This window comes from Crocodylus porosus, unplaced genomic scaffold, assembly GCF_001723895.1.
Source record: "Crocodylus porosus isolate Cpor-Errol unplaced genomic scaffold, CroPor_comp1, whole genome shotgun sequence".
NCBI classification, from domain to species: domain Eukaryota; kingdom Metazoa; phylum Chordata; order Crocodylia; family Crocodylidae; genus Crocodylus; species Crocodylus porosus.
Genome location: NW_017728947.1, coordinates 43627070 through 43654732, shown reverse-complemented (window position 1 = coordinate 43654732; position 27663 = coordinate 43627070). Strand labels below are relative to the sequence as shown.

The 27663-nt window shown below is 47.6% G+C and overlaps 1 protein-coding gene across 5 annotated transcripts; it reads left to right on the top strand.

Moving 5' to 3' along the window:
• Window positions 1-21: 21 nt before the first annotated feature.
• Window positions 22-25471, top strand: PACSIN3 (protein kinase C and casein kinase substrate in neurons 3). Of its 5 annotated transcripts, none has more exons than XM_019551242.1 (11): window positions 22-118; window positions 15904-16004; window positions 16246-16402; window positions 17257-17492; window positions 17692-17847; window positions 18443-18618; window positions 19652-19772; window positions 20323-20456; window positions 20906-20971; window positions 21481-21641; window positions 25138-25471. In XM_019551242.1, the coding sequence occupies exons 2-11, from the start codon at window positions 15951-15953 to the stop codon at window positions 25251-25253; spliced, it is 1377 nt and encodes a 458-aa protein (XP_019406787.1). In that variant the 5' UTR covers window positions 22-118; window positions 15904-15950; the 3' UTR covers window positions 25254-25471. The 5 variants fall into 5 exon arrangements, with proteins under 5 accessions (XP_019406787.1, XP_019406791.1, XP_019406790.1 ...); XM_019551246.1 differs by having other exon boundaries at window positions 21481-21568; window positions 25138-25240; XM_019551244.1 differs by lacking the exon at window positions 22-118 and adding an exon at window positions 314-413.
• Window positions 25472-27663: the final 2192 nt, after the last annotated feature.

Genomic DNA, 27663 nt, shown 5'->3' with positions numbered 1-27663 from the left:
AACACGAGCCTCCCCCCCAGCCCTGCCCTCGGCTGCCAGACTGGCTCCCCGCTGCCGCACGGAGCCGACGCGGGACAGCTCGGCGTGCAGCCGACCTCGGCTCCAGCGCGGCCGCCAGGTGAGCTGCGGGGCCGCCCCACCTGCAGGCGCCTTCCCCAGCCCTGCCAGACGGCGGGATAATTGGATCAAGGGCTGCGAGGGCGGGGGGAGCCCCGCTGGCAGCCGCCCGCCCAGGCCGCGGCGGGACCTGCGGGGCGGGGCAGGAGTCCCCGTGTCCCGCCGCTGAAATAGGGGCAGGGGGTGGAGCCGCCGGCGCCGCGGGGCTCTGGACGCAGCGGCCGCTTGGGGATCCGCAGCTCCCGCCGCTCGGGGGCGGCAGCAGCAACGCAGCAGGCGGCGGCGGCGGCGACGCGGTGAGTCACGCAGCCCCTTCCCCCGGCCGAGCTGCCTTTCCTCCTGCCCGCGACCCCCGCAGTTGCGGGGAGGGGGGCAAGGGACAGGCAGCCTTTGTGCGGGCCGGTCCCATGGTGACTGCAACCCGAGCCGCTGCCAAGGGGCCCCCGCCCCCAGCTGCAAGCCCCTGGGATCCCCCCATCGCCCTTGGTGAGATCCGGGAGCAGTCGGTGGGGGAGCTACGCCTGGCGTCCTCCCTCCCCGGCCCCCGGGGGGATTGAAACTGCCTTCCTGTGGGGCCGGCCCGCTTGCCTCTGGCTTCCTCCGTCCCTGCCACCCCTCTGCTCCACAAGTGTCACCGCCTGCCCCATCACTGCAGGCCCCCGGGGGACAAGCGCCAGCCTTCCTGCCCGGGCTCTTCCCTTGCCTGTCTGCCCTGCCCTTGGGACCTTTGGGTGGGCATGTGGCACTAAGGTGGTGTGGGCTGGCAGTGCCTGTTTTGCAGGAGCAGAAGCTGGCTTCAGCCTACGCAGTTTTGCCATCATGAGAACCTGGGGGAGTGTAACTTGCTTTGGGGGGTGGGGGGGAAGAAAATGGCAGCGACACCGCCCATCTGTTTTGAGCATGGAGGGCACCAAGCCTGGCTTGGGAGAACAGGACATCTGTAGGTTATCCTTCCCTGTGGCAGAACAGATCAGTCTCTTCAGTAGAAATATCACAAGTGCGGCCAGCATGGCTCAAATGCTTTAACCAGTTTGACCGCTTTCTGTGCCAGCAGCATATTTTTTGCTGAGCCCTTGTGGACTGAGAGGGGGGGAGGCGGGAAGGGGGGAAGCCTAGCAAACCACCTCCTTTAACTGGGAACTTACTAGCCAGTATTTTGTAAGCGAGGTCTTTGGTCCACTCGTCTCTCCACCCCCAAGCAGAAGTTTCCTTTCTTTAGACCAGGACATGAGCTAGAGTCTCACCCCATGAATTCCACTGCCGATCTAATTAATGGAAAAGAATCTCAGATACTATGGTGATGCAATACAAAACCCGAACAGAGCCTCCCACCCTGCCCTGGAATTCAAATGCAGCTGAGAAGTAGCTAAGCCTTACAAGGGCTCCGATACTGCTCTGTGTAATAGGAGTAGAACTTGTCACCATCCAGGCGGTTACATGACAAGAGCTCTGGATCCTCCGTTCTCATGTGAGCTGATCTTTGGGTGGAGCCGAAATGGATTCCTCTCTGAGTCTTGCACAGCTGAGTGCATGCTCTATGTTTAGGGGAAGGATTACCTATCTCTGGACTGTACTGGATACTTCACTGCTGGAGAGAGGCTGCCGTGTAGGTGATGCCTAACGGCCTGTTGTGCTTCGACCACACTTGTGCTCCTAGTTGCATACTTCTCATTAAAAGAGGCTTTGCTTTCCTAACGCATCCCCTGGACTTTCTCTCAAGTTTCAGCTTGAGTAGGGGAGGGGGCTGGCTGTTTGCTCTTCCTGCTGAGATTTCTACCTGCCAGCTTTTTCCTGTCTGTGGCTTGTCTGTGCTTGTTCTTGTGGTGACTGTCTCCTCCTAGGCAGAGGCCAGACTTCTCCAACAGTAGGCTGGGGATCTGTTGTCTGTCTGTAACTCCATTATGGAGACTTGGGGAATAAATGGTTTGGAAGTATTTTAAAGTGGTCTGGGCTGCATGTGACTGGACTATGCAGCACAGCAGAGAACTCCAGCCAGGTGGCTGGCTTGTGAGTATCCATTATGATTTGGTTACATACCACTCTATGAGCCTGAACACTTCTTTTTTTTTTTTTTTTTTTTAAGTGCGTGAAATGGCCTCAGGGCAATGATAGATTTGTCGCTCTTTGACTGGAACAGGCTATGGTTGCTACAAGACTCAAACTAACCCCCTATGCTGCATCTAAGTGAATTTTGGAAAAGTCCAAAAATGCACTGTTTCACTCAAGGTTATGGTAAAAGTATTTCTGATGCAATTCTCTCTCAGGAATAAGTGTATTGCAACTGTATATAGAGTAGTGACTGTAAAGCAAGTAAGGACACTAGTGAGCCTGCTCTAACCTTAGTACCACTGAAATCACCATACATCTGGAGCTCATGTTGGCTCCCAAGGGCAGAACAACAGGATTCAGTGTGTATTCTACAATACAAGCACTGGTCTGCCTGGGTCCCTCTGCGAGACTACAGATCATTCAACTGTTGCTTGCCCTACCTGGTGAGTGATGATGATGACTATTTTGGCTGACATGTCAGATATTGAACAGATGTTCTTCAAAGCTAAATTAGGCTTGCCTCTTCAGTTTACACTAAAGAGCCATCAGACAGCAGTAATAGACTGGCTATTTCCATCCTCTCTGGATGAGGCACAGAGGAATGGGTAATGTACACTGAGCAGTGAGTACACACATGCTGCACGTAAGAAACTTCTGGGACCTGTTTAAACAACAATAAAGCTGCATAATCCCAGAGAGCAGGAAGGGCAGCATTTTGAAGGACGCTGTCATTTTAAAACAGACCTTTTCTGAACAGGCAAGTTTTTATCATTACTCAGCATGGTGCATGCATGTGGCAGTGTACAACAGGGAACTGTGGCAAGCAGATAAACACCAGCTTCAAAATCTAAGTCTAAAGGCCTTAGTGGGTAGCATAGAAAATGGAACAAAAAATGACTATTGTATCCGCAAGCTTTTAAGGAGAATGTGGAATTCTGTGGGCCCCTCTGGGAACCAGGAAGGAGCCTGGTGTGCTTGAGCTGGAATCTGTTGCAAGACATCTAGTTACTGCTCTCCACCCCTCTTTAGCACAGTTGCTGCTATAACATTCCACATGCAGTCTGACTCTGTATGCAAAGTTTCTGCAGCATGAGGCAATGTCCCTTTTTGTAGGTGCAGCCAGCTTGGTGGGTCTGCTGCTGTGATTAGTCAGCTTTGTTTCCGTGAATAGTACTATAGTTTCGAGCTCACTAGAACTGAACTGTGGGCTGAAGCAGGGCACTGGTGTAAGGCAGTATGTGTGACTGGCATCCTAATCCTATTTTTGCCCTTCAGTAGGTTCCTTCTCTTTGACTTGGAGCTAATGGACTGAGTATCCCAGATCCTTGGGGGCCAAAAAATAAAGAAATAACCCCCCCTAAAAAGGCCAGTACTTGGTGCTCTTTTTAAAGTGGTGGGTATCACTGGGACATCCTGATCTGCAAAGAAAGCCTGGCTTGGGAAGTTTAGCATTTGAAACACTGGGCATATCAAGACTGCTTTACCTTGAGCTCTCCTGAGGATATTTGTTTTGTGGCTTTGTACTTGAATTAAAGGTGTATCCTAAAGATCTATTGGGGATCTCTCTTTTGGAAGAAAAGTATTAGTGTTGCAACTGAAACAACCTGGTTCCTTTTCCATTGAACTGAGGATCTGTCAACCTGATGAAAATTATTTTTGTCAAAACTCTAGCTCTTACTTTTGATTCAAGAACTTCACAAGTTCTTCAGTCATTATGGAGTCTTCAGGGTAGATAAGCCAATGCCTAATCCCGATTTTTCTTCCCAAGATTCAGAAAGCACTTTAAATGGGTTTTCTGCACTTATGAGACTAGGTCTGTAAGATCTCCTGCTTGGCTATGGCAGCTCCACCCCCCCGCACGCCCACCCTCCCTGTTCTCCCCCAGGCCTGTCCTGGATGATTTTGCTAGGAATGTTGTTTTTTTTTGTCGCAATCTGTCGGTGATTTTTTTCCAGCCTAGGGGCTTAGAATTGTTACCTGAGTCATTGTAGGCCAATAGTGTTTGTAAGTCTCCAGCTACCTACAAGTTCTCATCCTTTCTCTGGGACCTTGCATAAGTCGAGCCCCTTATCTTCAGAAGGACATGATATATGCTTGCCTCTAAGGGGTACTGTGGACAATGATAAATCTACTTGGCTGTCTGTATATGATGCACAACTGTGCTTATAGCTTCTTTTCACTTTCTCTCCCTCCCCACTAATGCATCTTCTAAAGCTGAATGAATTCTGTTACTGTGTATGCCTGATTGTGTGGGGTTCAGAGCAGCTCTGCCACTGCTGTGTACAGCTGGGGGGAGGGGGGGTTTGCTGTGTCCTTTTGATAAGAGCCTGTGAGCTTTGAGGAGGGTTGTGAGATGTCATTGTGTATTGCAGTTGTTTAGTACTTTTGGCTGCCTTTCCACTTCTTATTTTGCCTTCTAATGGTTCTGCTCTGCCCTTTTCTCCCTTCCCCGTCCCCAGCCAGTGCCTTGTAGTGGTAGCCCTACCAGAGGTACTGGCTCCACAGGCTGGAAACTTGAGCCAAAGCTTGGTGTTGGCTCAGAGCTGGAAGATGCTGTGCCAGTGCCCACAGAGCTTCTTGTATTTACATGTACAGAGTCTGTCTTAAGTTGGCTCTGTGCTCTGTCTTCTTCTAGAGAGGTAGCTAGGAGGGAGGGACACAGGAGGTCCAGGGATGAATAGGATGTCTTTACCCTAAATGCAAACAGGAACCTGGTGCTTCAAGCAGCGGGGTAGGGACTGATTCAATAAACCAAGCAGAAAAGACTGGTTTGTTTAAAAAACATACCCTTGCTATTCCAACAGCATATCAGACTGGGCACTGAAAAGGACAAAGCCCTCTGTGCTGAGGGATGGAGGTAGGGCAGGGGTGGGCAAAATGCGGTCCGTGGGCCGCATGTGGCCCACCAGGCCATTCTATCCAGTCTGCAGGGCCCTTAAAAAATCTAGCAAGTTAATATTTATCTGCCCCTAGCTGCCTGTCATGCGGCCCTTCATGCCTTGCCAAAACTCAGTAAGCGGCTCTCTGCCTGAAATAATAATTGCCTGCCCCTGAGTTAGGGGATCAAGCCACAGTCCAGTGATACTGAGCAGCTAAAATATCTTCCTGCAGGGCCTGTTCTTTGGAGCTGACTGTCCCATTCTCTTCAACTGGCTGAACACTTCAAAGGTCAGCGAGCCATCTTCAATACAGAGAGGCTGGTTCTGTGCATTGTAATGCTCCTGTGCCATTCAGGCAACATGATGGTTGTAGAATGGTCTCTTGATTTACACCGGGCTCCATGCAGGGTGCTTACCTCAGAAACAATGAGTGAGTTTTCAGTATAGGCCACTTAGTGGCTACTTCAGTTGAACTCCTCTACTTCTGTGTATGCAGTGTATATGTGCTGCTTATCTGGATCTAATGAAACGGTGCATCTGTCTTTCCGCTTTGTGGGATGGGCAGTGTGCTGTGTTCTCCCATCCTGTCTTAAACAAAACTTGCATCATTTTTGCAAGTCTGGTCCCCAGTTACATGGTTCTTGAAGGGACCTTGGTTCTGCAAAATGACTTTGTGTGTAGCTGTTTGCCTTCTGTGAACTCTGCCTTGCCTCTGCAGCCATCCTTCCTGTTTTAGACTTTGCTCTGAGGAAATAATTGGGTAAACCTTTTTTTAGTGACAAAAGTGTGAACAATGAATCTTCCCATCATCAAAGCTGAGGAACTGAATGTAGTGCATAGCAGAGGCAACAGGGGGTGTGACCTTTTGGACCTCTTTCCCCCATGCTTGCTCACATTTCCCCCCCACCCCCCAATCAAGAGTTCCACTCCTCAAACTTGCCTTATCCAGCTTTCTCCAAAGGTGTCACCCTGTGCCCTCCAGCTTTTCTGTAGCCTGCTTGGGGAACATGGGACAGATCAGATGAACTTCAGAAAAACTGTGCTACTTCACCTCTTTCTTTCAGATGCTTGTTTCAGTTGTGCACCTTTCTCCTGAACTTCCACACAAGTGACAAACCTGGCTGGCAAATAATGTGGTGCCAGGCAAAGGCTCTGATGTAACCAGGGGATAGAGGACTCTTGTTCTGAGTCTGTGCCTGTGTCACATGCCAGGCAAATGCAGAGCGCTTTCTTAACAGCAAAGTGGCAACTAAATACTCCGAAACAGACTAGTGAGGAGCTAGTGGAAATGATTACTATTAGAGCATTTACTTGCTTATGTTGAGGTTGGACTGAAATGCAGTTCAACTGCCAAATTGGAAGAATAGGTGGAAAAGATTTTAGTAAGTCCTTTGTGCAGTGTGAAAGCTAGTGAAAGAAGGAAATATTGAATGCCCAGCTCTACTGAGGACTAACTGGGCAGTGGTGTGGAGGATGATTTGAATACTATGTAATGAAAAGCCTTTAGCATGCACAGATGCTGTGGACCTTGCTCCGAGTGGTTAGTGAGGTGACTCCATCACAGAAGGCAAATGTCCCAAGACAATGGACCAAGAAAGGGTTCCTGTGGAAAGAAAAAACTCCACAAACTCTTCCATTCTCATTGGCCCTGAGTAGGCTCAGGCTGTGGGACTTGACTTTTCTGTTTGGGGTACGTTCATACAAAGACAATCAAATTGGAGTCTGGGGAGAAGCAACACAAATATATAAGCTTTTTATTTGCTGCTAGTGAGGCTGGTGAAAGTGAGCAGAGAGTCTGTCTGGTGTTCAGTTGGGACTCCTTTACTACTTGACAGGCAGTTGTTAAAGCATGAGGCCACTGAAGTAACTTCACTATTTCCCTAATATGTAACTGATGTTTTTCCTGCCCATGGATTCATGTTCAGTGCAGAGTGGGTGTGGAAACAAACTACCCTGGAGGTGTGGGGGCAAGCCTTACCCTGGGGCTGGCCTGATTAGATAACTGCCTCTGGTTTGGGGATGAAATCGTTCCTGCCACAGTACAGGAAGATGGACCTGATAATGCATCTGAGGCATCTTCCAGATGAAAGAAGTCTCTGGGCTGGTATGAATTTGCTGGAAAGCTTGATGCTAGCTCAGGCTGATAGGAAGGGTAGGAAATTCACATAACAAAATCAGATAGCTGGAGTGGGACAGTGGTGACTGCAGTCACTGAGATAATTTGGGAAGAGTGAAGCTCCTGTCCTCAGGGAAGGACAGGGGACAGAAATAGCGAAACTGGTTAGTGTAGGTATTGTAGGGGTAGATATGGTGAAATTCATGGAGTAGTAAGAGAAGGTAGTTGCTCTCCATGGCTTCTGGTGGCTTAATCCTGATTAAGTTAACCTCTGGTTACACATCGGGTACCTGGGTGTAGACGCAGGCTGGATCTATGCTCATAAAATTCCCTTCAGTCCAGGCAGGAGTCGTGCAAAATCTTTGGTCCTGCCCTCATGGGTACACTTGTAAACAGGCTGCTTGATACCAGATCTAGAGAATGAGACTCTAAATGATTCCTTCCCCCAAGAAACCTACCTGGCCATCTCTGAGGTCTACCCTCATTGGTCCTATAATTTAGTCCTTCATGGAGATGTCACAGGTAAAATGATCATGCAAACATTGCAGAGTAATTTTTTATTTTAACCCATTGCATTTTCCCATGTAAAACATAGGTGGCACTGAACTTGATTTTTAAAATAATCCCTGTATGTACTTTCCTCTGAGTCCTTGCCATGTGCAAATGTTTGTGGGGAGGGGCTTGGTCAGAGCTGCCAGCATTCTGGACTTAACTTTCCATTTTGGGTTTTCTTTTCCTGGTCACAGGCTTTCCTTTGACTCCTGCAACAAGATCCCTTTTACCTTGTTCAAGTCTGACTGGAAAAAGGCTAGAAAACTCAGCATGCACATTCCTTTTTTAAGAGCAGCTTTTTAATACAACTTGCTTCTGTTCTTCCTCTTCGGTTGGGTATTTTTTCCATTGCATCAATACCACTCCTTGCAGACAACCTAGTGAGAGTTGACACCCCCCCTTTTTCCTCTAGGCTGCAATCTAAGTTGCTTAAATGGAAGACTATTTGGCTTAATTCATTACTCCTATTGGTTCCTGTGGTACTTTGCTAGACCTGGTCTTGGGGGTACATAACACAAACCCACAAGCACGTATAGCTTGATTGATATATGGCAAGTTAGTTTGATATTTAATGATGCAGCAACTTGGACTTGTGTTTTTGTGAAAGTCTTACAAAACAATTTGGGAAACTTGGCTATACCTGACAGGCTGCCTTTAGAACAACAGATGCAGCTGTGGAAAGGCAGGAATAAACTGCAAGAACCACCCAAGATTTGCATAAGATTCTATGCAGAAAAGAATAAACTTGGAAAGGTGGGGGGGGATATGCCATGGTCATACTAAATCACTTCAAATTGTTATCTTCTATTGGACCAACTGAATAGGTGACAGAGATGTTGGTCAAATATAAGATGTTACCAGTGAAAAACCTCTCGCTTCTTGCATGCTTCCTGGACCATCATGACTACTACAACCCTACTTCAAAAGTGATAATCTAATGGTAGAAGGAGAACTGTGTTCGGCTGTGTCTGTGCTAGAAGGGTCTGCTGGTTTAGCATGGCAGCATGCCTATACCTGCTCCTAGTTTGGATACAGCTTCCTCTGGCAGGCTGCACCTCTTTTCAATTGCTTTCTCAATTTCTTTTGCACCCCCAAGTCCATCTAGAGCATAACTGGGATGCATGTACAAAGCTTGTACTGACAGAAGTCTATTGGAGATGTGGCCTCAGGTGAGAGAAGGGAGGGCAGTTGCCTAAAGCTAAAGAAATGTTTAGACATCAAGGAAAAGCTCTTGGCAGTGGCAGCCACTTGCTGGTGGGGCAGGGGGGAGAGATCTCTGCTGTGCTTCAGGATGTGGGCTCTGTCTGAGCTCTGCATGAGACCAACACAGTCAAGTACCCAGACATGGGGAAGCATGAAGCAGCTGCTTGGCCCAGTGCCTTTGTCCCTTCACTTTGAATGAAGCTGCTGCGTTCCTTCTCTCCATCTCGCTACTTCATTGTGATTGTGGAAATCTTCCAGCCATAGTGTTGTCTGATCTGTGGTGAGTCTTTATGTTGCTAGGCATCTTCTATTGCATGTTCCTACTGTTCTGCTAAATCTTTCTCTGTTCTTTCCCCACGCTGGAGAGCACAGCTGAAATTTGTCCCTAAACTACATTGCACAACTCTGACAGGCTTCAAGTCCAAGGAAGCAGCTGAGAAACTCTGGCTCTTCACAACTTTCCCAGCTAGGTGACTCCACCATGGGTGTGACTCTTGGACCGGGGTAAACATCACTTATGAAAGTCTGTATGGGGCATCCTTGTTGTGGGGCAGGGGCAGTCATTCCCTTCCCTTCCCCTTCCCTCCATGCACAAAGCAAGTCTTGCATTATCTGATACTTCTACTGGGCATAAAGCTGAGTACATGCCAGTCAGTAAGTGATAGGGGCATACTCTGGGAAGTGGGTATGTATTTTGGCAGCTACAGGAAGTTACTGAATGGTGTTAATAGTGAAGTCTCATTCATCTGCATGCTGGTGTCATGTAGAACCTCCTGGTCCTAGGTTTTTAATTCTAGTGACAAACAGAAGATAAAGGGCTTCCTCATCTGGTGCTATGGGTAAAGTATAAGAGCAGTTGTCTTTTAGACAGGCTGGATAAGAGACTAGAAGGCAAAAATCTCCAAAAAAATCTATCTGTGTAGGTGTAAGCGCCTGAGCTGCTCTTGCTTGTGGGACTACTGAGATGTCTGGAGGAGGAATACAGCCTTTTACCTCTGTCCTGTGTAGAGGTGAGAAGACTGTGACAATTAGCTTGATGCCTCAAAGGTCCTGTTCTCCCTGAATTGGAAATGAGCTTGCTATAGCTGGATCTGAACAAACCTCAGCTTGGCTTTACAAGAAGAGACCACTCCGTGCTAAAGTGGTCTCATTGGCCAGAGTGGGAGGTAACCGTTTCATGGAAGGATTGTAATACAACTGGTTTGCATCTGGTGATAGCTGCTGGGCGAGGCAGACACTTCTGCAAAACTGCACACACCTGCCCTTCTAGCACTAGGAGAGTTGGGAGATCTGATTTTTCCACCTAGTAATTGTACTCTTCTCTAGAGAATGGAGGAGTCGAGGCATTGCTCACAAGAAGCCTGCAGTCAAGAGACAGACAATGCACCCAGGTAGTGCCCTGGGCATTTAGAGGGTGGAAGTGTTGAAGGCTGGTGTGTAGGAAGGAGGATGCCCATGTCTTGGATAAATGCTCCCAGAGTCACAAAGTGGAGTGGTTGTATTTTAGAGCCCTACTTGTGGACCAGGGCCAGGACCCCATCATTTTAAATTATCTACAAATGCAAAAGGAAGATGGTCCCTAATGTATCTTCCTGGAAGAAAGTGTGTCTGAAGGAAAAGATGATAGCATAGCATAGCATAGCATGGTGTTAATGCATCAGGGACTGCAGGCATGAAGAGGAGTGTGAATGGGGGGTGCAAAAACTGTGGCTGGGTGTGAGCAGGGTGAAGTGGGTGAATGGAGACTTGGCTGCTTGGGGTGTTGACATGTAATCTGCATGGGATTCTAGTTCTCCACTTTGAGGGGAAGGGAACAACTCTTTCCCAGTTCAAGCTAGTGCTGCAGGCAATAGAGGGTTGACCTTGCTTCCCTGACCATGGGGAGCAAGGTTGCTCACCATGCAAAATGAACTTTTTAGTGTCTTGCTCCTGCTACAAGCCCTGATATGGAGTTACTGGATTTTAGAGGATGAAACTGGCTTATCTGATCTAGTAATGATTGCAAGTTTACCAAAAATGAACCAGAAGTGGGCCCCATTGCATTGATAGGGGATATTCCCTGGGGCGAGGAAGGAGCAACAAAGCCACTTAAGACTTATTACATTCTCCTGTGACTACTTCTGTGTGTGTTTGCTTTCTGATTGGCTGCTTATGGTGGTGGCACCTCTGAAGTCAGATCTTTAGTGCTGCGGAGTGCTGATTAATAGGAAATGATCCAAGGCAGTGGCTTTCAACATTTTTTTTCATTTGTGGACCCCTAAACATTTTTTGAATGGAGGTTCAGACCCCTTTGAATTATAAGTGTGGGTATTTGCATACTTTTTGATTGATCACGGTCATCTTTTGTGGACCCTTTGGACGTTAGTCTGTGATCCTGCAGGGGTCTGCAGACCACAAGTTGAAAACCAGTGATCTAAGGCAATCTTGAGCTACAGTAACACTTTCTTTGAGGTTTTCCCAAGCATATTTGGCTAACTTAATAGAGTTGGGGATATCAGGAAGGGGGTGGGGGAATGTGTTTCTGGTGCTTACATGTGAGAATACATAGTTCTTCTATGTCTCCTTGATTTACGAGGGTACAGAAATTCCATAGCTTTTTAATTACCTGGTCTTCAGATGCTTGTACCAGAGCTTTTGGTGCCTCTGTATGTACTGGAAATCATCTTGCACTGGAATTAAATGGGCAGAGCTCTAGCCCCTTTTAACTCTCTTCTCCTGCACAAAGATTGTCCAGAAAAGGCAAGAGTTACAATATGATTTTTTTTTTTTTTTTTTCCCACCAAGAGAAGGAAACTAAACAAAACCTTAGTCGCTGCCCTCTTTTCCAATCTCCACTGCTTCCCTTGGTTCTGTGTACCCGTTGATCTGGTCTTACTGTATCATCTGCTCAGCTGGTAGTACCAGAAAAAGAGCAGAAGTACTGCTCTGCCTTGGTTCTGAGCTGCATACTTAGACTTTTCTGGTACTATGTCCTTTCCTTCCCTCTCCAGAGCAGCTGCCAACTTTCCTGAATCATGAAGTGGTCTCTGTTATGTTAAGATATCAACAAAGTGCTTCTGCCACTTGCTTAGTAGTTATTGTCCCCTTTCACTGTAAAAACTTGTCATTCAAAACTGTTACAGGGATTTCTGGAATTAATTATCTGGGGGGCTTGTCTTTGCCATTCCCTGTCCAAACTGTTCCTAGAACTTGAAAAACTGATATCAAAACTACCTTTTACATCTAGTTGCTAGTGAATAGTGATGCCATTGCATTCAGTTCTCTGGGTTTGCAGCTCTGGTCAGTTTGATCTGGTGATTGACGTGGGCTCACACTAATTGGGGGAACTCCAAAATAGTAGCATAACTAGAGGTGGATGAGTGGGGCACCAGCTCCAGGCATCAAACTTGGGAGGAGTGTAAGATTGATGACCACTGGTGCCAGCAGCCTAGCCACAGTGGCTGCTGTTGCTGCCCAGGACACTAACCCTGATTATTAGGCCTCCACTCTGGAAAGAATGTGGCAGCAAAAGGACCCTTCTCACTCCTGACATGGTGGGCACCTGCAGAACTTGTACACCTACAGCAGTCTTGTGTCTTTGGTAAAATGCCAGAAATAGTCTCTTTCGTAACACCTATCCATTGTGGTGTTCTCCGCGTAAGTAAAAAAGATGGACTGACTGACCACTCCCTTGAAGGAACAGCCATTCTGCATCTAATGCATTAAACAACTGCCCGCCTCCACACTCAAATTCTAATATTGGGTAGTTGGTCAGAGCTAGAGATCTTGTTGGCAAGCACTGATCTTTCCAGATCATGGTGTGTGTGAGAGGTCACCCTGGCCTTTGAAACATATGTCTAGTCAGGAGTTCAGGGGAGTGGAGGCTGCCCAGACCTTCCATCCCCCCCCTTTAGGCCACTGAGACAAATCCAAAGACCAGAGTCCAGATGTTTGGTGCCTCCATGGCTGTAGTTGTAATAAGTGTCCAGGAACTGAACCCCAGGATACTACCACTGGACCACAGGGGAGTCCAGCTGGATGTCAGAGGTTGAAAATATGCCTAACACTGAATCATTTCTCTCTGGATGAGGAAGGAAACAATACTCTGCTTAAGAGTAACCTGAAAAATATTTTCTTAATTGCATTGTCCCTTTTTTTTCTCCCTGCTTCCTGATGATGAAATCTGGATCAAACATTTACTTATCCCAACATTTGTGTGTTTTTGCTAAGAGTCCCTTCTTAGTTTCCAATGAAGTAAACTGCTGCTTATGAAAGCTCATGTATCTTTGATTTGTACTGCTAGACTAACAAAAATCTACTCTGCCTTTTGCTTGACTGCAGACCAGCACAGCTAACTCACAGCAGTAATTTGATTTTTAACTAATTTTGTAGAGATCTAGGAAGTTTAATTATGGACATTAAACTGCAGTAACCAAGCCCTGTTACTCTCCACTCCAGTCCCAAACAGTATCTTGACTGCTTCAGATTCCTGGCATCTGCTAACTTCCTTGGCTCTTGTGAGGTCTCCACTTTGAGAATTCATAGTCATTGTTAGTCTTCCAGCTTAAACAACTTTCTTCTTCACCACCCTCCCCCAGGATCCGGCATGTCACCTCTTTAAAACCTTAATTTCAGCTTCCTTTGCAGACAGTTGGTGAACACTGTACAGCATAAGGGTGATACAAAGTTTAAAAGGTCCATAGTGTACATACAAGTGCATGTGTTATACACACTCTGTAAAGTATACTATATATATTTAAATAAAACTTAGTTTAAAAATCTGAGCAGTATGAGAAAATTCTGCTTGACATGCAAGATCCTTGGGGCAGGGATTTTCTATGTTCTTGCCTCTTGCCTTGGGGTCCTGGTCTCTGATTGGAGTCCTCTAGCACTACTGCAACAACACTAACTTAATTTCTAAATGTGTGAATCACCATGTGTCTTGATTTGTGTGAATCACTTGGCATTTTGGCAGGACAGCCCTTGAAAGGCATTGCTTGCTGATTCCCCACCCTGACGCCCAGAGGAATCCAGCTGGTTAAGCCTGTGAGTGCCAGTAGGACTGTTTGGAGGCAGTTGGGGGTGGTGAGAAAACAAATGTGGGTGCTAAGCCTGGTGCAGGCACCGAGTTTGTTTTAGTCCTTTCTGGCAGCAAGCTGTTCCCTTTGCTCAACTGTTATGATGGTGCCTTTCCCGCACAATGCTGTCATGCCACCCCAGCGCTTCTATTTAAACTCTCTCTGGAGCTGGATCTTGTGACACTCGGATTTGGCATCTCTTCTGCAGGCTGGAATGTGGTACATTTGAGGGCGGAGAGTGGCAGCAGCTGCTGTATCAGGGCGTGCTCCTCTGTATTTGGCAGAAAGGGAGACCTGGCTCCTACCCTGGGACCTTGGCTTGTCAGAGCAGCGATACCTGTATCTCTGGGTTGAAGCAGCAACTTCTAACTGTGCCCCGCCTCTCTCTTCTCCAGTCTACTTCAGGAACTCAGCAGAGTCCAGGAAACAGTCCCCAGGTGTCCTAGACTCCTTGTTCTTTTGGCTTCCAGGTATGTAGTCTATTTGTTTCTGGCCACGAGACTGGAACCAGCTGCCTTGTTAAGCATGCAGGGTTGTCACAAGCTGATTATCAAGGCAGAACAGGGCGTGTCCTTTAAGCATTAGGATTTCTGTACCTGAGTTACTTCTCTAGTGTAATAACTTGCCTCTAACTATGGGTTTCCTGGAAGGCTGTGGGGCTGGGACAGTAGTGGCTCCCCTTTGAAGCCAAGTGAGTTTCCTTATTGTGCCTCTAATACCCTTCATGTTAACAAGCACATCGCTTAGGTAGGGGATGCTTAATCCTCTCCTTGGTTCCCCGTGTTGCATCTCTTATGGAGACTGCCTTCAGGCTCCTATTGTGTGGGTCAATATTTAGAAATCTGTGGGGGGGGCAGGGGGAATGGGATGGGACAGACTGAGACCCAGTCCTTTGAGTTGATTCCTACTGTATAACTTCTGCCTTGGTTGGCAGAATGAACAGAGACCTTTCTGGGGTGTGAGGGAAGCTTTTTATAACCAAGAATGTGCAAGAGGAGATGAGCAGCAATCAATCCTGTTGGTGTTGTATTAACCTCAGTCTTGTCTGGGATTAGCCTGTTTGTGCTGCACACTTAGGCTGTCCTGTTCTCCCACCCCTCTAATCTCTGTGCTAGAGGCATGTGGGGGCCCACGCTTGGGTCAGTCCTGGTGGAGCAGTGGTACCAAGAACTTGGTTGCAACGGAAGTTTCATGTCGGACTGGACAAAGTCCATGTGGGGTGGAGAGGGCTTCCCTTGCCCTCTTGAAGGGATTCTCCATGCCTGACTCAAATGCAGTGACACAGCTTTCAATGTAATATAAGTCATACTTGGGTTGGGGCATCCTTGGATAGCTGGCACTGTATAGTTCTGCCTCCTAGCCCTGCCAGATGCTTGCTTCCTCACTTTTTATAGGCCAGGCCTTTTAGGACATGCTCTCTTGGTGATGACTGGGCCTTGCTTTCTCCAGTTAATTGGAGTAGTCTCTTAATCATGACCCTTTCTATTAGGAATCTGGAGTCTTCTCTCTTGATGCAAGACTTATTTTTAAAGTGCTTCAGGGCTGGATGTATTCAATAGTTTTGTATCTCTCCCTTGAAAGTCTTGGTTTAGAAAAGAGGAGCCTCTCATGAAGTTCTTAGTGCTGGTGAAAGGGACTGGACTTGCTGACATCTCCAAGATGCATACAATCTGGCCATGCCAGGGCCACCTTTATCCACAACATCCTGCGGCACTGTTCTGGGGGGCATTTCCTGTGGGGTTTTCAATTCCAGGGAGGTCTAGGAGTGAATAAGTCTCAGTTGCTCTGTGCTAATGAGGCTGTTGTCCAGATTTCTGTTTGAGCCTACCCATTTCCCTTCCATAAGCATCTTTGAAGGGATGGTGCAAGGCTCTGCTCTGTGCCTGGTTCCTGTCAGTATCCTGCTACAAACAGCCTTTCTCTCTTCCAGCTTCCTTGAAATCTGCAAAAATTCTCTGCTGCAAGGAAACAAGAGCAATGTCATCAGAAGATGATTCTGGCGGGGAGGCTTCTGGAGGCAGTTTCTGGGAGGTAAGCAGGGATACTTATGGGTGGGAGTGGTAGGAATGTCTTCTGCCTCCCACTCATGGGATTAGGAGGCTAAATTTTGGGCTCCTTTGGCAACACAATGCTGTCCTGAAATGGATGGGAGAGACTTTTTGACTTGCTCTTAGGAGTGGCTTTGACTTCCTCGGAAGGATATGCCTTCCCCTGCTACCTGAAGGTATATAAAGTCAGTGCAATAGAACTGAAGTGTTGTCTCTTATTGTAGGCTGGTAACTACAAGCGAACAGTAAAACGTGTGGATGATGGGTACCGGCTCTGCAATGATCTAATCTCCTGCTTCCAAGAACGAGCCAAGATTGAGAAGACCTATGCCCAGCAGCTCACAGAGTGGTCCCGCAAATGGAGGACCAATGTGGAAAAGGGTGAGGCAGGCTGACTGTGCTGGGCACAGGCTCCACAAAACCTTCTTCAACATGTAGCACATGGCTGTGCTGCGAGTCTGTCTGAAGGAGATAAAGTGGATGGAACACCACTTTAGGCAGGCACGAAAGGCTGCTCCTTTTGGTTTTAAGCTTGGAAAGAAAAATAAAAGAGCTGTCAATTCAGTCCAGCCGTGTGAAGGGGATGTTCGCTCCTTGAATTTTCAAGTTCTTCCTCCATCCCCCCCATTACAAAAAAAGGCTTTCCAGAATTCAGTGGGGTCCTAAATCCATGGAGGACTCTGCTTGACAAACTGGCAAGCGTTGTAGCTTGTTTTTCCTTTTTTCCTTCCTGACCCCTCACTTTTTTAAAGGAGAACCGAGGAGAGGGTTAGGACCCTACTGCCAAGAGTATCTAATGATGGGTGATCCATGGGCACTTAATTCCCAAGGTGTTGGTCCCTTAGGGCTTAACTAGAAATGGTGAGGCGCATCTCCTAAGGAGGCTGCCAGCCTGTGGAACAAGCTTTCAAGGAAACTAGGTTTTCACTTCAGTCATGGGATGCTATTAAGCTGGGGGTGGGAGGAAGTGTGTGTGTGCATGTGCGCACACACATTTTGAAGGTTGGTAGGGGAAGGGAACAACCCCCTGTGAGAACCTATAGCCTGTAGGGGGCCATCTCTAGATGAGCAGCAGCTAGAGCTGAGATTAACTGAAACACCCATTCCAGCCACCACCTCGGCTGTCGGTGTAGAGCAGTTGATGCTGGTCACAGCACTTGGAAGATAGGCAGCAAGTATCTGCTTTGGCCACGGTGGGAAGTTCTAATGGGTTATCTTTGTGCTTGCTCCTCCAGGGCCTCAGTATGGTACCCTAGAGAAAGCTTGGCATGCCTTCCTGACAGCTGCAGACAAGTTGAGCGAGATCCATTTGGAAGTGCGAAACCAGCTGGCTGGGGAAGATGCAGAGAAGATCAAGGGCTGGCAAAAGGAAGCCTACCACAAGCAGATGATTGGGGGATTCAAGGAGACAAAGGAAGCAGAGGATGGATTCCGCAAAGCCCAGAAACCCTGGGTGAAGAAGCTGAAGGATGTGAGCAAGGAGTGGTGTCTGGGCAGGAAGGGGCTGGAATGTTGGGCTACTGGGGCTGGGAAGGCAATTGGCTTGGATGTTCTTGCGTGGTGGCATTGCCTATAGCAAAGGTTACAGCACGTGTCCTGAGCAGACTATAAGGGATGGGAAAACTTGGACATGGTGCATGACTCTAGCTTTGTATTCCTGCCTGTGTTAGGTGGAAAATTCTAAGAAAAATTACCATGCAACCCGGAAGGATGAGAAGACAGCACAGACCCGGGAAAACCATGCCAAAGCTGATGCCTCCATCTCACAGGAACAGCTACACAAGTTGCAGGATCGTGTGGAGAAATGCACGCAGGAAGCTGAGAAGGTGGGTGTAGGCTATGTGGACTTGGGCCAGCGAGTATGTGGGTGTCCCCTTCTGCCTCTCAATACCCCAGTGGAGGAAAGGAGGAGTAGGACTCTATCCTGTGCTGAGCAGTCTTGCTGCCTCTTGGATTCAGTGGCAGTAGAAGGAATGCAGTGTCTTGTGGGGTAGACCTCTATTTAGTTGGGTCTGGGGGGCAGGAACCACAGCTTGGGCAGGACATGATGCACTGTCCATTTATGATTAATAAGGCGGAGAACTTGGGATGGCATTATTCTAGAAAGTAAGAGCTGCAGCCTACTACCATGGCAGACCAGACTAGTGAGACCGGCTGCTACTTTCTCCCTTACCCCCTCTGAGTAGAAGGGAGAGGGGAAAAGTTGCTGTCTTTAGATTGAGAGGAAAGCAACAGAAACAGAGGGGTCACTGGTGCAACAATATGCTCCTGACTCTGGTGAGCTGACTACTTGTTGTACCTCTCACTTTGGTCTGTGTGGGATGAGGGGTTGTGGTAAGGGGAGAATTGCAAGTTTCCCTTGAGGGAAAGGATAGATGGGAGGGATTGTTTTGTGACTCTTCTCATTCTGGGCTGCTGCAGTGTAAGGATCAGTATGAGAAAATGCTAGAAGAGCTGAACCGCTACAATCCCCGCTACATGGAGGACATGGAGCAAGTGTTTGAGGGCTGCCAGGAGGCAGAGCGCAAGAGGCTGTGCTTCTTCAAGGAGATGTTCTTGGATCTACACCAACACCTCAACCTCTCCATCAAAGATGGGTACTGCTATGGGTTGTCTGCCTATCCAGGACCTAGAACACACTGATCCCTGGCAGGGGGGTAGAGACTCTAGGGGTCTTTGAGGAAGGAGATCATCTGCCTGTTGGAGGGGCTGCTGTCCTGTCCCTTCCTGTCTTTAACATTGCTGAGATTTGGAACTAATCTCTCTTTTGGCCAGACTTATCTGGTTGTGAACAAAGTGCTCATCCCCCTTGAAGGTATTGTCTGCAGTTCTTCCTAAGAGCCTCCAGGATTCCACCACATAGTCACTACCATTGAACACCCATCTTGTAGGTGTGGGTTCTTGACTTATCTGTTATCCTGACTTAGGCCTTATCTTGACTTAGCTTTTGTTGAAAAATGGGTATTTGTTTTTAAATGCCTTTGTTCAGAAGGCCTGTCTGGATAATAGCCACCCCTTCTCCTGGCTGTAGTATAAAGCAAGGGATTACATTTCTGAACCTCTTGCATTATTGTGAAGTGGGTACAGAAATGATTCTGCCCTTGCATCAATCCTGAAGGCTACAAGTGCCCTATACCCATGACATTGACTCTTCTTTACCCTGCCCAGGATATAAGATTGAACCAAGTCAGACGGGGCCATTATCCTTCATCTCTATACAGGGAATCTATTTGCTTCTTTCAAGCTTTCTGACATGGGTGATGGGAAGGGGAGGTTTTTACCTTCCTGGGTTGGTGCTGTAGCAGCATCAGCTCCACACCAACAGGCAGCCCAACTCCCTGAGAGCCTGTGCCCTGCTCACTCCCTCCCCTTTACATACATAGTGGGACTAGGGCTGAAATGGGAGGACACCATTCCACTCACTCCACTTGTCCCCTGCCCCCTGATTTTAATGCTTGGTGGGGTGCTTCCCTACCCAGATCATATGGCTAGGCAGAGGAAGTGCAGGGCTGTCACTACTGTGGCAAAGACTCTTGGTGGATCCCAGTGCCCCCCTATAATCGGCAACCGGGGCAGGTGCTCCCTTCACCCTGCCTAGTTGCTAACATTTGGTTCTGTTGCTTATTGCAGCTTTCAAACACTGTACCGAGATCTATATCAAGTGATCATGGCTGCGGATGACCAGGAGGACCTGAAGTGGTGGCGCAACACCCATGGGCCAGGCATGGCTATGAATTGGCCTCAGTTTGAGGTAGTGCATCTGTGGAGAGAGTGTTACCACAGAGCCTTCCTCCCTGCCAGCTGACCCTTCTTTTTCCCCCATGAATGTAGTTGTGGATTCCCACCCATGTCTATGTTGCTCCTTTTGAGGCATTCTCACTGGAAGTGGTTGGCCTCTAATCACCAGGGATCAAGAGGATCCCTGTGAAAAAGGGGATCACTTGTAAGCTGATTCTTCATGGCTATTTGCATGTATGCATGCCATCTGGACTGTGGTCCATCATTCCAGCCCCAGCTGGGGAAGATATACTTTTAGGGGGTTGTGGGTAGGCCCAGGGCCATGCAATGAGCTGTTTTTATCCAAAATGCTGCATCTCTGTCTACTCCCCACCCCTCCCATCCTCAGGAGTCCTTTTAGGTGCCTCCATCAGGGCTCCAACAGGTAGACTACTCCATTACATTGTGCTTAAATAACAAATAAGCTCTGTGATGGTCCTTTCCCTCCGCTCCCCCACATATTGATCTAAAACTCTGGATTTGGGACAAATATGGGTGTCTGCTTTTGTCTCCCCCCTGAATAGGAATGGTCCCTGGAAACACAGCGGCCAATCAGCAAGAAGGAGAAAAGTAGTAAAGGCAGTGAAGATGTGACCCTGACTAGCATTGTGGCCACACGAGATGGTGTGTCTCCTACTCCTCCACAGACAAAGCGAGGGTAAGCCCTTCAGCTTGGGACATGGAGGAGGACAAGGCCTTTCTCAGCCTACAGGTCATGGTTTAACTGAACTGATAGTGACTTCCTTTATTTGCTTGCAGGTGCTTCTGATCTTGGGGAGGGGTGAGAGGGTTATTTTATTTCCATGGCTTAGGGTTGGCTGGTACTAGTACAAAACCTGATAAGCCAGTGGTGACCATTCAGGGAGCTGTCTTTCTGTGACAGTCTGTAGAAACCAGTCCAGAGAACAGCATGTGGATCTCTTGGGTAATTTCTCACTCGGTCCGCACCATTCCTGCCATAGGCCGGTTCTGGTAGCACAAATGGTGCTTGGGGTTGAATACAGGGAAAGGGAAGGAAGGCATTGGTGACGGGGGATGCAGAGCCATCTCCACACTGCTCTCTGTGCTCAGTCTGCTGGATTCAGGGCCATATTTGCCAATCCACAGGTTTTCGTATCAAGAGGAGCAGAACAGCCTCTTCTACAACAATCTGAGGGCATCTGCCCATGTGAAGTTAGTATGGAATGCTGTCCTCACAGGGGTGACTGGGCACAAAACATCTATCTTCTGCTTTCCTTCCCTCCCTTCCACGTGTTCCCCACCCCTTTTTGCTGTGGCTGGGAGGCTGGCAAGCCAGCTGAGTCTGCCTTTGATGGGAGATGTAGTTTACCCTCTCTTTTGTGTGCTTGCCTGGAAATGGACCGTCTTTGGAAGTAGCTGGGTGATGCCTGCCTTTATGGGTTTAAGCTGACAAGCTGTATGTTTCCCTGCCTGAGAGAACAGGAAGGTGCTTTATAGGGACCTGACTTGAGCCTGAATTTCCTGAGCTGCTTCTAGCTCCTCCTGGTCTCTCTCTCCTTCTGGGTACCCCACTCTCCTGTTCTGCCTCATGCTCCTTGATCTGTAATCTAACTCTCCATGGGGATCTGGGGCATGATTCAGGAGACTGGGAAAGTACCCCAGAGTCACTCTGGAGTTTCCCAAGAGCCTTTTTATTCTACTCTGCCCCTTTTTCCACACAGCGGAGGGAAAGAGGATCTTTCAGAGTGGTCAGATGAGGACACTCCCAAGAAGTGTCTAGAGGCCAATGGACATGAAGAAGACCTAAAGGTACCAGGCGTGCGGGTGCGAGCGCTGTATGATTACACAGGACAAGAGGCTGATGAGCTGAGCTTTAAAGCAGGTACAGAAGCACTAATCCTTTTACTAATCCTTTGCCACTACCACTTTGGCTGACTGATTGAAACATTCCGCTGAGATCTGGATAGCCCTGTTGGGAACCATACAGTGCCTTTCCCTGCCACCAACCCAGGGAAAGCACTGGGCAGCCCAGAAGCTGCCCCTGCCCCCACTAAGTAGGGAGATCAGCAAGGCACAGGGATGCTAGAAAGGGAATCCTTTGCTTCTGGCCACAGAGGGCAGGGGGAAAAGGCACAGCTGAAATTTGTGAGGCAAGTCTGGGATTTACCTGGGATGTGTCACAGGTGACACCCTGAACAAAGGGAAAAAGGGGAATGCAGGCAAGCTCTTTGGGTGCCTTCAAACTTGATTGTATACTGCTCTCTTAGAATCATAGGGCTGGAGGGGACCTCAGGAAGCTATCTACTCTAGCACCCTGCTCCAGAGAGGATCTTCCCAGAAGAGTATTTAACTTGCTCTAAATAAAACTGAGAATGGAGATAATGAAGTTTCTCTAGGTAATCTGTTCCATTTCTAACAAGGTATTCTCTCACTATGAGAATGGGTAATATCCAATCTACTGTCCTGTATTGCAGTTTATTGCTCATTGTCCTATCCTCTGCAGCCACGAAGTCATCCGTTGCCATCTTCTTTATAACCACGCTTCAGATGCTAGAAGACAGTTGCCAAATTCCCTTTCAGTCCTCTCTTCCTCACTAAATCCCCCCCATATCTTCTGAGTTTTTTCTTGTAAGTCATTTTTCCTAGATCTCTGGTTTTTTGTTGCTCTCTAAGGGACTCTGAATTTGTTCCTGCATTCTTGAAGTGCAGTGTCCTATACTGGATACATTGTTTTAAATGGGGTTTCTGTGGAAGAATCACTTCCTTTGACTTGTAAGTGATGTTACTATTAATACAACCTAGTGTACTATTGGCTTTTTCCCCAATAAGAGCACACTGATTCATAAACTTGTAATCCACTATCACCCCAAGTCCTTTTAGGTAGTACTCTGACCTAGCCAGTTACTCCCCAGTATGCATCTGTGCATACAGAGCCATCCCTTGGAGGGGGGGGGGTGGTGCAAATCGGGGCAATTTTTGCCTCGGGCCCCATACAGGCCTCACTAGTTGCTGCACACTGCTGGCTCCATGCTCTGGGTGCTTGCTGCCCTGGCCCTGCACAGCCTGATATGCCCCGGGTCCTGCATACCCCTAGGGGTGGCTCTGTGTACATGTGACTGTTCTGTCCTTAGTGTGTGTACACTCATTGAATTTTGACCATTTTTTCTAGTTTATTAAGGTAATTCTGAATCCTAATCCAATTCCCCTCTGCCGCCCTCCCCCCCAGTGTCTGCAACTCTACCCAGTTTAGTGTTGCTTGCAGATTTGCTAGCTGTGTACTCAGTTCCACCCTCTGAATCATTAATGGAAATATTAAACAGTATTGGACCCAGGACAGATTCTCGGGGAATCTTACTCAATGCTTCCTTCCAGTTGGACATTGAGCCATTGGCTATTCTTTCAAATGCAATGATCTAGTGAATTAGATATCTAATGTATAGCAGTTCCACCTAAATTAAAGGAATGCAGTCTACTAATGAGAATGTCGTGGAAGACCATGTTGAAAGTCTTGCTTAAGTTGAGGTAAATCACAATGACTTGCTCTCAGCCTAGCCATAAAACCTGTCTTCCTGTCATAGAAGGAAATTGGGTTGGTCAATAGGGGTTGTGCTTGATTTTTTTTATTTTTTTTTCAGGGCTGGAAGGGACCTCAGGAGATCATCAAGTCCAGCCCCCTGCCCAAAGGGCAGGAAATCAGCTGGGGTTATAGGATCCCAGCAAGATAAGCATCCAATTTACTCTTGAAGGTGTTCAATGTAGGTGCTTGAACCACCTCTGATGGCAGACTGTTCCAGACCTTGGGGGCTTGGACAGTAAAGAAATTCTTCCTTATGTCCATCTTGTCTGTTCCTTTTAGGTCAGGGGTGCCCACAAGCCAGATCCCACCCCTAGTGCTGTCATTCAGCCTGTGGGGCTCCCTATTGTAGATAAGGCAATGGAGGACCTGGTCTCAGCTAGGTGGGGGTGGCACAAGGCCCCCAGAGCCCAATCCTGGCTGGCTGGGTGGCAGTGGCATGGGGCCCAATTTGGCCCATGAGCGTACATACGCTTCATCTAGACCACAGGGCTAAAATCAAAGTACTACTGCTCAGAGGCAAGGATAGGTGCTCCTAATAGAGGGTGAGGGAGAATGCTGGGATCTCTATTTTGAGTTGGTTTCTACCCCACCTGCCTCTCCTCAGTTTTCAAAGGGCTATCTGGATCTCAGGACTGTTTCTAATCTTGCTTGTATTGAATTTTGTGTATGAGGAGTGTGATGCATGTTGCTTTTTTTTCAATGGGTGCTAAAGTCCCTGGGCCTGCACATGAGGCCAGCATCTGTTCTACTGAGTCATCACGTAGACTTTTTAGCACTAACTTGCTTGTTTCTCAATGCAGCAGCTTTTTTTTAAGCCGTCCCAACAGTACAGGTGGATTGGCATAACTAGCCAAGAGGGCTGGGGATAGAATTTCCCTTCCCTGTATGTTTTGGGGAGCCTTCTACAGGCTAGAAGGCTCTAGGATTTGTTTTTCCCCAGCTGCTTCCCTACCAAGTAGCTTGGACCCAAACTAACCAGTCCCTTCAGTATCAGGCTAGAGTTGTACCACTCAAATCCTAATATAACTACTAAATCCATTAAAGGGGCCTTGACCTCACCCTGGGGGCAGATGACTTTCCAGTCCTCTAGATAAATGGGACTGTACCATAGGAAAACTCAAAAGCTGTATCTGACCATATATACAGGTTTTGCTATCAGTGGGAAAGGTTCCTGTTTCTTCCTTTCATGGTGCAAAGCTGGGGAGGGTAAAGGACAGTCCCCCCCAGCCTGTCTGGTTGGGAAACCTAGGTCCATTCTATGGCTTGTTTTGATTGCCTTGGGCTTTGGCTATTCTGTGTTAAAACCCAAGGTGGTCATTTGTCTAAAGCTGAACATCTTGCAAGTCTGTCCTACCTGTTTCAGAGGAAACATGCAGCAGAGAGGACCTGAAACAAGATTCTATGCAGCTGAAGATCTGGGGACAGTAATGCTCCCTGAGGATGCTCTGACCTTGCAGATGCCAACTTCAGTCTTGGGAAGGGGGGAGGAAGAGAATGCTGATTAGTGACAAGCCAGTTTTTTTTTATAAGCAACCCATTTTTTCCCCCCCTACAAGAGCTCCCTCTGAAAGACTTCTTGCCTACAGTTGTTGTTCCCTCTTTCCAGTGCACGCTGAGAGATTGTGAAGGATCAGGATTATACTGGTTAGCTACATCTAACTCGTATGGTGTTAGTGCACACGTGTGTGTGTGTGTGCATTTCTGCCCTAAGCCCCTATGTGAGGTCTTCGGACACTAAGGAAAAGCTGTGGAGGCTCCTGGCTCTTTCCCAAGCTTAAATTGTTGTGCTGCTTCCCTTTAGGTGAAGAACTAATGAAGATCAGTGAGGAGGATGAACAAGGCTGGTGCAAAGGCCGGCTTCTCACAGGCCAGGTTGGACTCTATCCTGCTAACTATGTCCAGAGGGTTGGCTCATGATTGCTGCTCCCCTCCTAAGGCATCTCTTGCACATGCAGCAGCCTACCCCTGCAGAGGTCATCTGATCACTGTTCGCCCCTAACCCACCTCAGCAGGGTGCAAAGCCACATCTGGACTCTGATTCTGAGGACACTTGTTCCTTGTAACCAATGCTTCATTTTAAATTTCTAGAATCATAGGGGTTTTCTAATAAACGAATATGGATGAGTAAAGGCTTATTCTGCCTTTTGAGCACTAGGGGAATTTGGGGGTGGGATGTGGACAGGGGCTAGGGGTTTTGCTTGGGTGGTGCAGTGGCACATACTGTTGCTTGTCTATTAAAGGCCACTCTTGCCTGCTTCCTTTGTGCCTATGCATAAAAGCTAGCTGGGATCTTCTGGGTCCACAGGTGGCTGCTGACTGCTGTATCCTTAAGTTCCTCTAAAGGGGGATTGAGAATGTGCTACAGTAGCTTTCAGAATTGGTGGTGGGGATATGGCCCTGAAAAAGCTCTAGAAGTCTTGGCTGCCCTTGGCCAAAAAACAAGCATTCAGTTTATTCTAGATGAATTAGGAAGGCTTCAGTAATGCTGGTAGTACTGGTGTCTGCCCCAGTTTCCTGTGGGAGCATTTTTAGGTTCAAATAAATCTCTTATCTTTGACAAGTCTCATTGCCTCCCCAGCCATCTGGCATAAACTATATAGGTTGACAGTTCACAAAACAGCTGTCTGATAGACCAAGGGTTGTACACTGTCCCTGCTTTCCTGGTTGCGGGAGGGAAGGGCTAACTTGGGTTCCTTTTCCAGTACCAGTAAGACCATCCTTTCCCCAGCCCTTCTGGCTCTTGACTTCTACACTGAGTAATTACACCTTTAGAAAAAATCTTGTCGCCCATTTTAACAGTTATGTGGCATAAAAATGTAACATTCACTAAGGTTTTAGTTCAACTGTAAGAGACCTAACTTCCCAACTGTTTCCAGATGCCACTCAATGGTGGCGGCCTAGAAGTGTCTTGAGGCATGGGTCCTTTCTCTATCTTGGTGTTCCTCTGGAGCAGCTGAGATCAACCAGGGGCCTGGTCTCTGATTCTAGCCTTCATATGCCAAACAAGATGGACCAAGGAACTGAAGCTTAACAGATGAGCTTTATGATTGAAATGCTTCCTTAAGGTGAGAGCAGAATTTGGTTCCTTGGTAGATCTGAGAGTGTGAATTGTGGTAGAGGCTGTAGCCAGACAAAATTTTTTCTGTTTTAAAGTTGGTGGGGGGGGCTTGCCACTGGTGACCGCATATCACCTAAACCACTAATGTTTTGTTTTGTCCTGCTGTAAGTGACGCTGGATGAACTTATACTGAAATAAGAGCTGCTAGACTGTGACTGCTTCTTTCTGCAGCATTGAATGGGTACATAAAACCATTATGAGGGAACAGCTTGAAACATGGTAACTCCCTCCCCTTCAGCTGGCATAACTATTTCATACGTCTGTCCTGAGATGCAGACTTCAGGTGGTAAAACAATAATAGTTCACAGAATTTGTCTGAGGAAAGCAACCAGGGCTGTATTGGCATCCATGAGGTGCTTGGCCTGGCCAAAGAGACTCAGAGTAGCTGGAAACAAGTTGAACCAGGCATGAAAGGAATAATGTCACTGGATGGAGGTGTGAGGCACAGAAGGGAGTTGCATGCTGACCTAGATAGGTAGCTGACTTGGAATTCTTTAACTATAGGCTAGTAAAAATATGCCATTATTTATGGGTCAAAGGAAGAGCTGCACAATGTGACATTCAGCAGGGAGTTCAGTTGAGCTGCTTGTAATGTTTGTAGAGTGAAGAGGAGCAGACTCAACTCTACTAACCTGCAGGAATTGGAGCAGTAGCATAGGAAAGAGTAACATTTCTGCTGAAATGGCAGAAGCTAAATTCCTTATCAGATTGTATGCATTGGCAGGGTTTGAGCAGATTCCCTTGGGCCCAAAGCTTTGCTTGGCTGTCTCTGGAATACATTTGTCACGTGGCAGTATTTCTTGGTACAACAGTGCAGATGTTGGGTAATCACAGAAGAATGGATGTATGCTGTTGTCTTCTGGGGCAGCTGACCTTCAGGATCAACTACAGAAAGGACTGGAAACTTCAAAAAGAAACTACCTGGAACTGAACATGACCCAGACTAGACATCCATTTTTAAGCTATATTTATTAAGCAGAAAAGTGGATCAAAGGATGGGTGACTCCAAGATTCATGTAAAGGTGAATAGTTGGAGACCCAGAGTTTTTAAATCTCTCTAGTTGGCTATGATCTTGCCAGTCTACTTCTTAGCTTAAGCAGCATTGAGGAAAATGCCTTCCCTAAGAAGCAGAATAGATATCAAGCCCACATTGGAGATCTTATATTTACTGACTGAAGTGTGAGTGCTGTAAGCCCTGTAACATGCTG

What these genes read in the sequence shown, in the direction of transcription:
- PACSIN3 (XM_019551242.1), top strand. Translation starts at nt 15,951, where the DNA reads ATGTCATCAGAAGATGATTCTGGCGGGGAGGCTTCTGGAGGCAGTTTC. An exon ending in CCTCCACAGACAAAGCGAGG is followed by an intron (nt 20,457 to 20,905) that starts GTAAGCCCTTCA and finishes GCCAATCCACAG; the next exon opens with GTTTTCGTATCAAGAGGAGC. An exon ending in TGAGCTGAGCTTTAAAGCAG is followed by an intron (nt 21,642 to 25,137) that starts GTACAGAAGCAC and finishes GCTTCCCTTTAG; the next exon opens with GTGAAGAACTAATGAAGATC.